The following is a 16,218-nucleotide window of genomic DNA, read 5'->3' as shown; positions in this document are numbered from 1 at the left end:
ATCCCCAAAAACTTGCAATCCTTATTTTATAAAGGGAATTTCTTTCTTAATCTAGCAATTTCGGACTTAATATTGTAAACTTTGTTCTTAATTCATGATCTTTGGGTTAATGAAGTGACTCAATCCTAATCTTACATATAATTCGTTGTTCAGATCATCGCTACCGTCGACTCTGAAGAATCTTTGATTCCGACCTATCTTCGACTCTACATAACATTTGTCTCTGACCTACCTTCGACTTTGTAGAGTCTTCGACTACGACTTACCTTTGACTCCGACGATCTTGCAACTCTATAGAGCCTTTGAGTCAAATGATCTTTCAATTCTGACAAACATTTGACTCTAATGAGCCTTCGAGTTCCTGGTGGTCCAGCTCAAGTAGCATACGTATGCGCGCGTAACTTCTCAAGAATATTAGGAACTGCATTTACAACTAATTTTAATTGTGTTAAGGGTAGAAGAAGTGGGAAACAATTATTTATCCGAGTACTTGGGACAAACCCATAGAGACAAACCTATGACATGTGGGAAGTTGGAAAATCTAGTGGTCTCTAGGAGCCTTAGGTGTTGGGCTATATAAAGGGTATATTCATTCATTAGGACATCTTAGTGACACTCTATTGGCGAGGCTAAGCCCTCCTCTTTAGATCCATTATTCAACTACCAAGGCATAACGGAAGGTAATATATTCTACAAGTATTTTATGTGTAATTCACTCATATTTATTATATGCTATTTTTATTGTTGTCTCTGTCATTCACTCGGGAATGGTTGGTGTGATTAAGCACCGTTAATCCATTATTTTCGTTAATCTCTTATCAATGTTTCTCATTATTAGTCTGCTTGAGTGGTGACTTGAGATTTATCAATTGTTTGGATATGGTAAACGATGCTATCAAGATTTCTAACTCAACAGTATTTCCTGCGAGCAGAGCAGATTGTGAATCATCACATAAAAAAGAAGGCATCCATCCATCCATCCATTCAATTTCATGGGATTTATTTCCTTTTACTCTGGTTAGAATCATTCTATGGCATGCGTGAATCGAGTTAATGACTAAGGATCCTCCTTCCGTCCCTGCACTGGTAGCGTTGCTGAAGGCCTGTAGCAAGCGTGGAGACCTGGAGAGAGGGAGGAGGATCCATTCATCCCTCCTGGCCTCTCCTCTGGGCTGCCGCCTTGCCAACAGCAATGCCTATGTTAGGAGCTCCTTGGTGAGTATGTATGCAAAGTGTGGCGCTCTCTCTGAAGCTCGGCAACTAGTGCTGGACCCACAGCTCTCTCCTCATCATCATGTGGTGGTGTCTTGGAATGCATTGATCGCAGGGTATGCTCAACACGGACATGGCGAAGAAGCTTTGAGGTGTTATGAACAAATGAAAGAGGAGGGCATCCCTCCCACTGCTGTTACTTATGTGTCCACTTTGAAAGCATGTGGTAGCATTGGTGCAAAGGAGAAGGGGGAAGAAATACACGATGAGGTTAAGATGGCACGGCTGCTTGATGGCAATGTCTTGGTGGGCAATGCGTTGCTGGATATGTATGCGAAATGTGGCGATCTCACAAAAGCATGCCAAATATTTCGTGGGCTTTGTATCCGTGATGTTGTCTCGTGGAATACCATGATCTCAGGATATGTGCAGTGTGGATATAGTGAAGAAGCGCTCCGATGTTATCGGCAGATGCGATGCGAGCAGGTTCCTCCAAACACGGTTACCTTCCTCTGCACATTGAAAGCCTGTGGTACTATTGGCGCGATTACCAAGGGGGAGAAATTGCACGCAAAGATTCTCAGACATGGATTGCTGAAGAGAAATAGTCTTCTTGGTACTGCATTGGTGGATATGTATGTAAAGTGTGGCTCCCTTGAGAAAGCGCAAGATGTATTTGACCGAATTCCAGCTCGTGATGTGATCTTGTGGACAGCTCTTATCGGAGGCTATGCCCAACATGGGCTCTATGAGAAAGCTTTAGACTGTTTTGATTCAATGCAACAGGACAGCATATCACCAAATGTGGTCACTTTTGTCTGTATGTTGAAAGCATGTGGTAGCATCGGTGCTGCTGACAGGGGCAAAGAAATTCATGTCGAGGTTATGAGAGCAGGTTTGTTAAAGAAAAATATTTTAGTTGGTACTGCATTGGTGGATATGTATGCTAAACTTGGTGATGCTAGGGAGGCACATAAAGTGTTTGACGAGCTACAGCTCCAAGATTTGGAATGCTGGAATGCAATTATTTCAGGATATGGACAATGTGGAGAGCATGATATGGTTGTCGTCTTATTCAATAAACTGATAGAGAAAGGTATAGTGCCAAATCAGGTCACATTCAACATAGTACTGAATGCGTGCAGTCATTCAGGTCTATTGGATACAGGACAATTGTATTTCCATATTATGAGCTCATTTTATGGTCTGATGCCAACTTTAGAGCATTACACCTGCATGGTTGATCTTTTTGCTCGTGCAGGTTTCTTTGACAAGGCACTAACTATTATTCACAAAATGCCTAAGATACCTGATTATTTTCCAGTCTGGACTGCCCTTCTAGGTGCTTGTCAAAAATGGGGACATGTGATGCTGGGAAAAGTTGCATGTCGCAATGCTCTAGGGTTAGATGAAAAGAATGGTGCATTGTATGCTGGTATGCGAAATATATATATGTTAACTGCCACATGATGGTGGAGAGATCATCAATGCCTAGGCAACATGAAAACAGCTCGTACAAGATCATGAAATTTGTTGGCCCATTGTATTAGTTTTTGCCATGGGATACAACATTAACTAGCCATTTTGAAGCCATGCCTCGATGCAAGCTCTCTCAGTGTGCCGATTCCATTTGGTATGTGATGACTTTTCCAAAGTAACTGAATGATATTTTGCCAAGTAACTCTGGCAGAAGGGTGGTACTTCACCATTAAAAGGTTGGATCTACAGTCCACTCGATCATAAACTTGAGGTTGTGGCTTCAAGTCCCAATGGCTGGATTGGGTGTGGACAATTGTGTTCTGCATGAATGATTCACGCGGATGAGAGAAAAATTACCCAATCAAAAATACCTGGGGGAGTCAATTCAAAATGTTCCAATGTAGTAGAGCAGATGGAGCATGAGCTTTGTTTCAACTCAAATTTGAGTAATTCAGAAAGAAATATGAGGTTTTTATGTTATGGTACTCCCTTTCAAGTTATCCTCTGTACACAATATTTTGTCATTTTTATTAAGGAAATGTTTTTAAGCTCAAAAATGAAAGCCTACACTTTGAAAACTTTTGGGGAACACCAATGTTCAGAGGGATTCGTTTGGCATCAGCTTATGTTAGAGAAACCCAACCTAGCCATATTGTTGGCTTGCTCTCCCTCTCTGTTTTATAGTTTGGAGTTGGACAAAGATTAACATCAGCCGTTTAAGCAGGCGACATTATTTTCAGGAACAAAATTATATGAAATGCTATGACACATGGAATCAAATGCGGATACTTCGGTTGGTATTTTAATTAATAGAACTTCTGATCAAACAATGGCACACGAGAGTCTGAATTTCAATGATTTGCAATCATGAAGATATGACTGCCACAATTTTAGTGATTCAATGACACATCAAACTCCATTGGTATTTGTGATTATTCTAATTTTGACTGTTATTGATGTCATTGTTATCATAATTCGCCTTTCTTGTATTTTGATTCTTATTTGGATTATAATCCTAGGCATTATTGTATTTGCTTTTATTATACCTGCGAAAGTTTTCATTGTGATTTTTAGTTACTCCCATTCATGGTGTAGAAGTTTCAATTCTTAAATCAGGGTGGTTTTCTGCTATAAGAACCTACTATCCTTGTAGTGTGTAGAAGTTTATATGCGGAAGCTATGACAAACCGGCTTAGACGGATATCAACAGAAAGTATACACAGGTTTAATGGAAAGCTTGAACACACAAAGAGTACACGGGAGAGAGCAGAACAAAAAAATTCAATTCAAAATAATAACACTTTGTACATACAATGTGCTCAGTGAGGACTTGTATACAAGTCCTTAAAAGGACTGACAGAAGTACTGACATGTACTTCAATGCTCATACAAGCGATTGACATTGAATCCTAGAAATATGCTTACGTACTAGGTTAGGATCATAGACCTCTAACAGCCTATTTGTTACAATCCGATCCGGCTCTCCGATCCGAATACCGATCTGGGTACCTATCCGGTTCTTCGTTCTAAACATCAATCCAGCTCTGGCTTATTGAGTTGATCCAGATCCAGTTGAGGTTGACTGCTCAACACTCCCCCTCAAGCTCAACTTGAAGTCGGATCGATGTGTCAGTGTTTGCTGGTTGTTTCCTCCGTCATCCAATCCCGCTTCCCATGACCCGTCCTGTTCTGTGCTCCTCGACCTTCTCAGTCCGCTTATTTGGTCATAAGGCCCATTTCAACTCCTTTGCTGTTGTGACTTCGATGCTTCTCGATCTGTTGATTCCTTCGTGTCGGTGTCGACTTCCGTTGCCTTCTAGTCCGTTTGGCCTTAAGTTGATTTGGCTCTTCCAAATCAGACTCCACCTTTGAATTAGCTGCCTCTAATTCGTTCCAGCTGTTGTTCGAATTGGCTGACTCCAAGTTTTCCTCGATCTTCAAGCCGTTTACCACATCGGACCATGTCCGGGTCTTGACCTTCTTTTTCTGGTCGACTCTGTCCTTGACTCTACCGTCGCTGCCGCTTGTTTCGACTCTCTCGGTGAAAGGAATAGTACTAAGATAGAGAGGGAATTAGTACTAAAAGATGAGGATTAGTACTAAGAGGGGTGTAGAACTCTCGGGAGAAGGAGAGAGAGAGAGAGAGAGAACGATGATAACAAAAGATATATATTATATGATGAGAATATACAGAAATAGCTAGGAGGCTTAAGACTAGCGTTGAACCAATTTGGTTCTCAATAATGCCATGTGCCTCTTTTTATAGTGGCTTAAGAATACTCTAGAAATGTGGCTTAGGAATACTCTTGACATTTCTAGAATGTTCCAGAGAAATCTAGAATATACATGGATTTCCTAAGTGAAATAATAAATGGAAATAATATTTTTTGTATTATAATGTATAGCTTAATGGTAAGGCTTCAACCCATGTGACACAAGGTGATGGGTTCAAATTCTTTTGAAGACATACCATGCTATATCATGACACAAGTACGCTCGCTTGGACCATAGCCTAGCCAATCGACCAAATAGTAGAGCTTGTTGCGAACAAGCTTGGAATCGAGGATGGCAGCTACTTCGTACTCTGACCCTGCTTCAAGCTCGATCGGGGGTGGAGGTGGTGTAATATGATTCGGAATAGTGTTTTCTTGATACGATTCGAGAAGAGAACTAAGAAAAACCGGATGTATCCGTACTTGCGGAGGTAGATCGAGATGAAAAACGACATCATTAATTTTTCTGATAATACGGAAAGGACCTAATCGTCGATAGTCCAATTTATTGCCGGGACGAGTAGTCTTGATGTGTCGTCGTAATACCCATACCCGATCTCCAATGTTATAACTGAATGGAAGCCGATGACGATCTGCATAATCCTTCTGTGTTTGTTGAGCTTGTTGTAAATGAGGTGATGATTTTGCGTGTATCTTGTGTAGCCGCTCTAAACGATCCTCTGCACAAGGATTTGTGGGTAGCTCCGGAGTTTCGAATACACACCACCGACAAAGATAGCATGTATACGCATAAAATGGTGTAATCCCAGTCGATGAGTAGACAAAGTTACTATACGCAAATTCGGCAAAGTGGAGAATATCCGCTCAGTCATCTTGTTGATAGCTTAGAAAACACCGAAGATATTGTTCCAACGTTTGATTTGTTCGTTCTGCTTGTCCATCTGTTTGCGGGTGGTACCTGGAGGAGAGGTTACAAGTGACCTTGAGCATTTTGAAGAGATGCTTCCACAAAATTTCCAGACGAATTGGGGTCCACGGTCGCTGATGATACTATCGAGGAGGCCATGATGCCGACATACCTCACGCATGAGAGTTTCGGCGGTTTCTTCACTAGTGATTTCCTTAGTACAAGGCAGAAAATGTGTTGGATCTTCGTATATCGATTTAGTACTACTATTAAGATCACATCGAATCCCTCTGAAACTGGAAAATCTGTGATGAAATCTAGAGAAATGGATTGCCATGGCTTTCTTGGAATCACATGTCCGAACCATATGGATAATGTCTTGGCATCTTTGCTCTGCAACATGTATCACATGTCCGAACATAGTCTTCGACAAATTGTCGCATATGAGGCCACCAGAATGATCGTTGTACTAATACAACGTTTTAGTACTACCGAAATGCCCTGTTATATGTGTCATGACAATTTTGGACTACTCGAAGGAGACAAGAACCATTAGGAACATACAAGAGTTTCTTAAAAAATAGTAATCCATCATGACATTCGAATTGTCGATAGTCTGTTCCTGGTTGTTGCAGCTGTGAACAAGATGCTCGAGAGGGATCAATTTGTGTTAGAATGGCTTGAGTGAAATCATTTATCTTCAAGTCTTCACGTATGGTATCGATAATGTGGGAATCCAATGGCGTATCGAAAACCCACGTAGCTTGTAGTCGTGCCAATCCCAAGATTACTTGCGTTTGATTATCGAATGTTGGGTCACCGAGACGCGGTGCTAGATATGAGCACCGTAATAACGCATCTGCCTTCCCTTACTGCTTCCCAAGATGATATGTAATTTTGAAGTCGAAACGAGTGAGGAATTAGGCCCACCGAGCTTGACGTTGATTTAATACACGAGCATTTTGAAAGCAGACAAGATTTTTGTGATCACTGAATACGGTGACTTGATGAGAAGATCCCTCTAAAAAATGCCTCCATTGTGTAAAAGAGTCCACTATTGCTAATAGCTCCATGAGTGGAAAGCCACAGGATGTAGCTTTTCATCATTGCCTTGTTGTGACAGAATGTTACCCAGGGCGAAATCCGACGTGTCTGCCTCAATGATGAACGATTTTTTCAGATCAACATTAGCTAGAATAGGAGCTGATGTAAATGCTTTCTTAAGACTCACAAAAGTTGTGTTTGTGTCTTTAGAACAAACAAACGATTGCCCCTTCTTGGTAAGTTGTGTGAGAGGCAGAATAAGCTTTGAGTAATCCTGTATAAACTTGCGGTAGAAATTGGTGAAGCCTAAAAAGCATTGCACATCTTGCAACAAAGGTGGAGTCTACCATTCTACCACCATTTTGACCTTAGCGGGATCCATAGAAATTTCACTTGGTTGCACTCGAAACTACATTTTTCTAGTTTTGCATAAAGACCATGTTCTCGAAGTCGTTTTAGTACTAATAGTACATGAGAATCATGTTCTTTTTGAGTTCTCAAATAAACCAGTAGATCATCCAAATAGATCAAAGAAATATCCAAGAGATCTCGGAATATATCATTTGCCATGTGCTGGAAGACTGTTGACGCATTAGTGAGACTGAATGCATAACCGTGTACTCGAAGTGCCCATATCTAGTGCGAAATGTGGTCTTCCATTCATCTATTGGTCGGATCCATACGAGGTTATATGCTCCTTGTAAGTCGATCTTTGTGAAGAACTTTGCACCATTGATCCATTTCTAAAAGACTCGAGATAAGGGGAAGTGCATACCTATTCCTAATGGTGACCTTATTCAAGCCACAGTTATCTACGACGAGACGTAGTGATCCATCCTTTTTCTTGACAGAGAAAATGGGTGCGCCGACTAGAGATTTCAACCATCGAATGAAACCATTTGCCAAATTCTCCTCTATGTAGGCTCGAAGGACTTCTAGCTCGGTTGGTGACAAGTTGTAGATCGGTCCCCATGGTAGCTCTTTTCCCGGTTGTAAATCAATGGGAAAATCATACGGTCGGTGGTGAGGAAGTGTATTGGCTTGTACCTTATCGAACATGTCAGCATAATGATGATACTTCTCTGGAAGTTGAACTGTGGATTCCTCTTTAGTGGTGTTCAAGGTTTGAATGAAACTGCAAAGACAAACATTCCTCACACAATTGTTGTAGCAAAATGGTTGCAATCCTATGAGTAGGTCCTTGGGTTTGTCGATACCAGATTTCTCTTGTTCTCCAATCTATCTATGTCTGGGTTATGTAATTCGAACCATGGTAACCCCAAGACAATTGGATGATCTGAACTACTAATTATATTAAATGATACAACACACCAAATTATCTAAGACAACCTGAATCAGTTATGACTCTTCTCTGATATTTCTGGAAGCAATGGGATGACCATCAATAACTACTCGTCGATTTGGTTCTATTCTCTCGTTGTCTTAGTACTATTCCTGACAGTTTGAACCAATTTGGTTCTTAATAATGCCATGTGCCTCTTTTTATAGTGGCTTAAGAATACTCTAGAAATGTGGCTTAAGAATACTCTTGACATTTCTAGAATGTTCCAGAGAAATCTAGAATATACATGGATTTCCTAAGTGAAATAATAAATAGAAATAATATTCTTTGTATTACAATGTATAGCTTAATGGTAAGGCTTCAACCAATGTGACACAAGGTCATGGGTTCAAATCTTTTTGAAGCCATATCATGACATTCGGATGTGCCGACTTCTTCAGTCGACTCGGCTCCCTTCTTCTTCTTGTTTCCCCTTGTTTGGGTTGTTTCCTTTCCGGTTCTCCCCCTCAAGTGCGGCATGTCGAGATGCTGAAGACCAAGCATCTCTGAAAAATGCTGCAACTTGTCGGTTCCAAGTGCCTTGGTGAAGATGTCGGCAACTTGCCGATCCTTCCGGACATACCGGAGTTCGACTTTACCAATGAGGACCTGCTCGCGCACAAAGTGGTAATGCACTTCTATGTGCTTTGTCCGAGCATGAAACACAGGGTTCTTGGCTAGCTGCATGTTGCTCATGTTGTCGCAGTAGATCGGGATTGAAGTCGGGACTCTGATCTGGAGGTCTTGCATGAAGGGAACTCGACGTTCCTTATGTCCGACGCTCGGCCACAACCGAGATTCTTTTCATACACAGAAAAACAGGTAATGAAACGCGACACAAAGGGGAGAAATGGTACACAGGAGGTTTACGTGGAAAACCCCAAATTAGGGGAAAAACCACGGCAGCCCACAGGCTGCAAACTGTCACTATGTAGGAATATACAACAGTGAGTTCACTGAGGCAACGACCTCGTGCTCACAGATCTTCGCCACAGGCGGCGGTTACAACAGAGGCAACGACCTCGTCTCTCTCGCTCTCTCTGTACAGTTACGCGCTCTCACTTCTTCTCGCACCAACAAGGAAGAACAACAACAACAAAACGACGACAACAACTAAAAGTTTTCCCTAAGTCATATTTATACTAATATGACTTTTCGGCTATTTACAAATGTAGCCTCGATGGGCTCTCAGAAACATATTTACGAATATGTCTCTTCCTCCGGTTCATACCCGGCTCTCCGCAGTCAGGTACTCCCCATCCGGTTCATACCGGGCCTACACCATCTGGCTCTCCGCAGTCGGGTACTCCCCATCCGGTTCATACCGTTTCGGCTTCGGCCTGTCGGCCTCAGCCGAGTTTGTTCGTCGGCACTGTTCTTCTCCCTTCCCATCCGGAGGGACCTGTCTCCCAACATTGCAGCAGCCACTGAAGCCATATGGCTTCACAGGTGGTAATGGTAGCGTTCTGATACTCAACCTTAGTACTCGATAGAGCCACAGTCATTGTTTTTTGTTGCTCCACACAACAACCACGCTACCAATAGAGAACATGAATCCGGAACTAGACCAACGATCCGACGCATCATCTGCCTAGTCAGCATCCGTATATCCGACTAGCTTTTTGGTTGTACCATGTCGGTATAACAGTCCCCGGTCCTTAGTGCCACTAACATACCTCAGTATTCGGTGCACGCATTACAGGTGCTCCACGGTCGGCTTCCGCATAAATTGACTTATCACTTGGACTGGATAGCTGATGTCACGTCGGGTGACCGTTAAGTAAATAAGGCTTCCGACAATTCGTCAGAACTCTTTCTCGTTGTAGGCTCCGGTTCCGGTCCAGAGGTGTGGAGACTGATCGACAATCGATCATGCTGAACTTATACAACATATTCAGGATATACTATTGTTGTGATGACAATATGCCATTGCGGGTATGGTTCACTTCAATCTTAAGAAGAAAAAAAATGAAGGTCCCCCAGGTCCTTCATTTCAAAGGCGTCCGACAGTTGGGACTTTACAAGACCGATTTCAGCAAAACCGGGTCCTGTGATGACTAGATCATCTACACCCAATAAGATACATACTGGACCTTCTGGACCTTTCTGGATGAACAACGAAGAGTCAGACTTTGAGGCCGCAAACCCCATCTTACACAACCGGTGCGTGATTTTTGCATTCCCACATCAGGGGGCTTGCTTTAGGCCGTAAAACGACTTCTTGAGGCGGCACACTACCGACATGTTCATCTTCGACTGAAAACTAGGGGGTTGAGTCATCTAGAATTGTTCTTCAAGGTCACCTTGAAGAAATGCATTCTTCACATCCATTTGATGAATATGCCACCCCCTTGCCGCAACAACCGCTAGTACCACACAATCTGTCATCATCTTCGCTACCAAAACAAAGGTTTCGTCGTAGTTGATTCTGTGGGTCTGCGCATACCCTTTGGCCACTAAGCGGGCCTTGTACCGGTTGATCGAACCGTCAACATTGTACTTAACCTTGTAAACCCACTTGCAACCAATTAGTTTCCAATGTCGTGGAGGGTCAATCAGGTCCCATGTGCCATTGGCATCGAGTGCCTGTATCTCTTCCTATATTGTGGCACACCAATGTGCATCCTTTGCCACTTCGGCATAACTCTCTGGCTCACGCACTTCCGCCATTTTCATCATGTACACATAATGATGCGCCATGTACTCATATACCCATACCATTTGGCGTGGTTCTTCTGGTAGGTTGATCGGCGTAACTTCTCGTTAGCCGATTTCAAGGCCCTCTTGGTCGGCTTGGACTTCATTCCCGAAGGTCCGTTCCCGGAGTCGGATTCGCTCGATCAAACTTGTCTTTGCCGATGTCATATTCCGACATCTTCTTCTTCCCTTTTTCTTTGCGGGTGAACCTTCTCCTCGGTTCCTTACGTGGGGAAAGCACGACCGAGTCTCCACTACTTGTCGTCTCTTCATATGAATGGTTGATCCAACTTAGTCGATCATTCGACCCACTTAGCTAGAATGAGATCAGACTCTCATCTAGAGTACCAAAGTCTTCTTCTTCTTTTGCCCGAATCGTCTCCCGCTCACTACCTTGATCCTCCGAAATCAGGTCGGAGTCAGTAGGAGTACCAGGATGCCGATTCGTCAAATTCGACATCTCGGCTTACTCGTACTTGCTTAGTCCGGGGGTTGTAGCACTTGTACCCCTTCTGCTCATGAGAGTAGCCGATCACAATGCACTTCTCTGACTTCCTCTTCTTGTCATCCGGCACATGCACATATGTAATGCTATCGAATATTCTAAGGTGCCTTAAATTTGGCTTTCGTCCGAAATATAGCTCGTGTGCTGACACCTTATCCCTGATTCGGTTTTGGATGTAGATGGTTGTTCGGATCGCTTTGGCCCAGTAGAACTTGGGCATGCTCTTCTCTTCTAACATTGCTCGTGTCGACTCGACGGTTGACCCGTTCTTCCTTTCGGCCACACTATTTTGTCCTGGTGTGTATCGGCACCTGAATTCCCTCTGAATTCCTTTCTGCTGCAAATAACTATTGAATTGGCTGGAAAAGTATTCTTTTCTGCCATCCGACCGCAGGCACTTGATCTTACTCTTCGTTTCCCGTTCAACAAGACTTTGTAGGTTCCGAAAACAATCGAAGACTTTGCTTTTCTTCTCAATGAGATAGATCAATGTGTGCCGGCTATAGTTGTCGATGAAGGAGACGAATATCGGTTCCCGCCAAGACTAACGTTTTGTGTCAATGCGATACATCTGAATTTATCAAGTCGAGCTTATTACGGCTCCGGTTTCTTTCGGGTGGGGAACGAAAGTCGGTCTTTCTTCCCGAGTTGGCAGGCTTCACAAATCCAGGCCTTCCGGCCACTAAATTTCATTTGCAGGTTTTGAAGCCTCTAATAATTTACGTGGTCGATCCGCTTATGCCATAGGTCCATATCTGACTCGACCTTCTGACCTTTTGCGAATAGAGCAGTGCCAACGTCATTGGTCTCGAGGATAAACATCCTCCCATTCTGGTGCCCTTGCGCAATGATCTGACCCTCTTCCTCAATGAAGCACCCGAGATGTGTAAACTGCACCTACATTCCCTGGTTGATGATCTGCCCAACCAACACCAGGTTCTTCGTAATAGTCGAGACGTGAAGCACGTTCATAAGCTTCCCTTGTTGTTCAACATGACTCAAGGGAACTTCTTTGACATGCACTATCAAGTGAGGAGTGTCATCTCCGGTTTCGACAACTCCTAGTTCTTCTAGTTTTTCCAGATACAAGAACCACTCTTCATGACTCGTCATATGGTTGGATGCTCCGGAATAAACGTACCACACTTTCTCCAATCCGGAAATGGGCTTCTTCATCGAGTTCGCTTTGTGTTTCATCACAAAGGTTGGCCCTTTTCCAGTCTTACTGGTTCTGGATCCTTCCGATCCTTCTGCATAGTGCAAGCTTTCCCGGTTCCCTTATCCAGCCTTACCAGATCCGAATTTGTCCGAATCAACGCGTTTCTTCCAACACTCGCTTTCCCGGTGACCCTTTTTCCCACAGTACCAGCACTCCATGTTAGTTGGCTTTCAATTGTTGGTTTCCGATGCCGCCTTGACTCTCCCTGCTTGTGGAGGGTTCGGAATTGTTGTCAGCACTATCTCTGTGCCTTCGGTTTTGCTCTTGCCGGTGGCCACTATTGCATGCCGACCAACATCTTCCTCCACGCCCACGGGGCAGATCTGCCTCCATGTATAGCATCCGACTGTTCGATTGAGTGGTCCTCGACCCACTCGCATGGTTTTCTTCGACCATTAGCATCGATTGTAGGTCGAAGGACGGTGGCTTCTCCCGGGTGCAAATCTCCGTCTATATTCACCCGTACCGTTGTGATAGACCACCGAGGCAAATCTAGACTATCTCTTCTTCGTCTACCGACACGTTGATGGACCTTAGCATGTCGCAGATCTCCTTTATCTTGGTGGTGTACTCGGTAACCGACATATCTTGTTATCGGATGTTGTTGAGTTCTTGTCGAAGCTGCAACTTCCGGGCCATCGTGCTTGCCGTGAAAATTGTTTTCGGATTCTCCCAAGCTTCTTTCGGCGTTTTTACATCCTTGATGTACCTGACCATCTAGTTGTGCACACAAGCCGTGAGGCAATACAATATTGTGCTCGCTCCTTGTTCCATTGCCAAGAAGTCCTTGTGTGCCGAATCTAGCGCTGCTACATTTGTTCCTCCATGTAGCTCCAATATCCGTGCCCCAGCAGGTACTGGTGCATTTTATATGACCAGGACGCATAGTTGCTCCAGTCAAGCTTTTCCGTAGGAAGCAAGCTCACCATGCTTCTGTCCATATCTTTCTTCTATCTTATGTTCTTTACCGGTGACTAGGGTTTGTCTGTTTCGAGCAGTTGTCAACAGTAGAGGTTCTCAAACCTCACGCTTTGATACCATGTGAAAGTTTATGTGTGGAAGCTATGACAAACCGGCTCAGTCGGATATCAACAGAAAGTATACACAAGTTTAATGTGTTGAGAAATGCATGCAAAATATCGCTCGGCCACAACTGAGTAGTAAGTCACTACTATAAGAACCAAAAACAGAAATGGGAAGTGGAGAGTACACAAGAAAGTGACACAAGATGTTTACGTGGAAAAAACCCTAATAGGGAAAAAACCACGGGAGCCCACAGACTCCGAACTATCACTATGAAGAGAAGGGGTACAATCAGAGACTCGAAGGCAACAACCTCGAGATCTGTTTCTTCGCATAGTGGCGGTTACAATAGAGTATCACTCTGTATCTCTCTCTCCCTCTCACTCTCTGTACAACAATTACAGCAATATATATCAACAACACAATCACACTCCACACTCCACACCTAAAGTGATTGCCCTAAGTCATATTTATACTTATATGAACTTAGGGCTATTTACAATTATAGCCTCAATGGGTTATTCAAGACATATTTACAAATCTATCTTCTCTTCCCGTTCTCACCGGGTCCTCTTTATTCATCACCGGATCCCATCCGGGGAGACCGATTTCCCAACAATATCCCCCTTCACTCCGGTATGGGATGTCTTGTAAGTCTGATCCGCTTCCGGCATGCGTTCAGCTTGTCTGGTGTTAGCACCTTGGTCAGCATATCTGACCCATTCTCCTCTGTGTGGATCTTCGTCAGCACGAACTCTCGATCATCAACTCGCTCCATGATCCAGTGGTACCTGCGCTGGATGTGCTTTGTTCTCGATTGGTATGCCGCGTTCTTTGCAAGGTGGATGGCACTTTGACTGTCACAGTAGAGCCGGTATTCCTCCTGTCGGATCCCTAGCTCATCGATGAAGTCCTTCGTCCAGATTATTTCCTTGCCAGCTTCCTCAACTGCCATGTACTCCGCTTCCATGGTTGACAATGCAACCGTCTTCTGCAGCCTTGACTGCCACGAAACAGCTCCCCTTGCATAGGACATGACATATCCGGATGTAGATTGGCTGGTATCCGCATCAGCCGACATATCCGAATCCGTGAATCCGTCAAGTTGGGGTTTATCAGAGCCGAATCGGAGGCACATGCTCGAGGTTCCTTTCAAATACCGGAGTATCCACTTGAACACGTTCCAATGCTCTCTTCCGGGATTGCTCATGAACCAGCTCACCACTCTGACTGCATATCTGATATCCAGTCGGGTACACACGATTGCGTACATCAAGCTCCCGACAGCAAAGGCATATGGAATCTTCATCGTATCCGCCTTCTCTGCCTTTGTCTTGGGGCTTTGCTTACCTGATAATTTGCAGTTTGCCAGAAGTGTCGATCCGACCAGTTTCACATCCGACATGTTGAACCGCTGAAGCACCTTTGTCACATACTTTTCCTGTGACAGGCACAATTGCTTCTTCGACCAATCCCGGATTATGTGCATCCCCAGTATCTGTCTTGCCGGACCCAAGTCTTTCATTGAGATGGTCCGGTTAAGGGCCTTCTTCAGCATCCTTATCTTGACTTGATCTCATCCGACAATCAACATGTCGTCCGCATACAAGAGCAATATCAGGAAATCTCCTCCATCAAATTTCTTCACAAACACTTAGTGATCAGCCTGCGTCTTGTGGTACCCTTGATCGGTCATGAAGGAGTCAAACTTCCGGGGGGCTTGCTTCAATCCGTATAAGCTCTTCTTCAGCCGGCACACCAAGTGCTCCTTCTCTTTCTTCTCAAATCCTTCCGATTGATGCATGTAGATCTCTTCTTCGAGGTCTCCATGTAGGAATGCCGTCTTGACGTCCAGTTGCTCTACCTCGAGATCCATGTTTGCCGCTATGCCCAATACCATCCGAATGGATGTCATCTTTACTACCGGGGCAAAAATCTCATCGAAGTCCACTCCTTTCTTATGCTGGAAGCCCTTCACCACAATTCGGGCCTTATCCTTGGTGGATTTCCGACGTCTCCTGGTTTCAGCTTGTACACCCACTTGTTCCGAAGTGCCCTCTTTCCTTTCGGCAACTCCACCAATTCGTATGTGTCGTTCTCATGCAGGGAATCCATTTCATCTTGCATGGCACTCAACCACTTGCGGTTGTGGGTGTCTCCCCTTGCTTCTTCAAAGCTTTCCGGCTCCCCCTCATCGGTTCGCAACACATGCTCTATATTCGGGAATCTTCGGGAAGCTCTTCTCTCCCAGAGAGGATACCTCCGTCCTTGGTTTTTGATTGTCGGTTCCTCTGTCTGTTCCGAATCTGAATCTGATTCGGGATCTTGTCTAGTTCTGCTGTCTTCTTCTTCTTCTTCTTCTTCTTCTTCGGTCGGTTTGGTTTCTTGTCCGAATCCGGCCGGTTCGTCGAGTGTCATCCGGTATCCTTTTGTCCTCAAGCTGGTTTTCAATGGATGATCCAGAGTCCGTTACCTTCTTCTCCGACTCCCAGTCGGCAATGGTCTTGTCTTCCATGAAGACTATGTCCCGACTCAGGAACACGTTTCTGTCGACTA

At 44.1% G+C, this 16,218-nt stretch overlaps 1 protein-coding gene across 5 annotated transcripts; it reads left to right on the top strand.

Moving 5' to 3' along the window:
• The first annotated feature begins 726 nt into the window (after window positions 1-726).
• Window positions 727-3,616, top strand: LOC147859014 (pentatricopeptide repeat-containing protein At5g16860-like). Of its 5 annotated transcripts, none has more exons than XM_087326447.1 (3): window positions 728-2,107; window positions 2,178-2,308; window positions 2,555-2,692. In XM_087326447.1, exons 1-2 carry the CDS (start codon window positions 1,054-1,056, stop codon window positions 2,297-2,299), a joined length of 1,176 nt encoding a protein of 391 aa, XP_087182573.1. In that variant the 5' UTR covers window positions 728-1,053; the 3' UTR covers window positions 2,300-2,308; window positions 2,555-2,692. The 5 variants fall into 5 exon arrangements, with proteins under 5 accessions (XP_087182570.1, XP_087182572.1, XP_087182571.1 ...); XM_087326448.1 differs by having other exon boundaries at window positions 2,474-2,604; XM_087326444.1 differs by having other exon boundaries at window positions 727-2,107; window positions 2,192-3,616.
• The last annotated feature ends 12,602 nt before the right edge of the window (window positions 3,617-16,218 follow it).

This window comes from Azolla caroliniana, unplaced genomic scaffold (genome assembly GCF_043228905.1).
Source record: "Azolla caroliniana isolate FFs.n. ecotype wild unplaced genomic scaffold, voAzoCaro1.0.p SCAF_10, whole genome shotgun sequence".
In the NCBI taxonomy this organism is placed as follows: domain Eukaryota; kingdom Viridiplantae; phylum Streptophyta; class Polypodiopsida; order Salviniales; family Salviniaceae; genus Azolla; species Azolla caroliniana.
This window is presented reverse-complemented; position numbering and strand designations above follow the sequence as displayed.

Excerpts from the sequence above, each read along its gene's own strand:
- LOC147859014 (XM_087326444.1), top strand. The coding sequence starts at position 1,054 with ATGACTAAGGATCCTCCTTCCGTCCCTGCACTGGTAGCGTTGCTGAAG. Across the intron at positions 2,108-2,191 it reads TGTCGAGGTTATGAGAGCAG|TGTTTGACGAGCTACAGCTC; the intron begins GTTTGTTAAAGA and ends AGGCACATAAAG.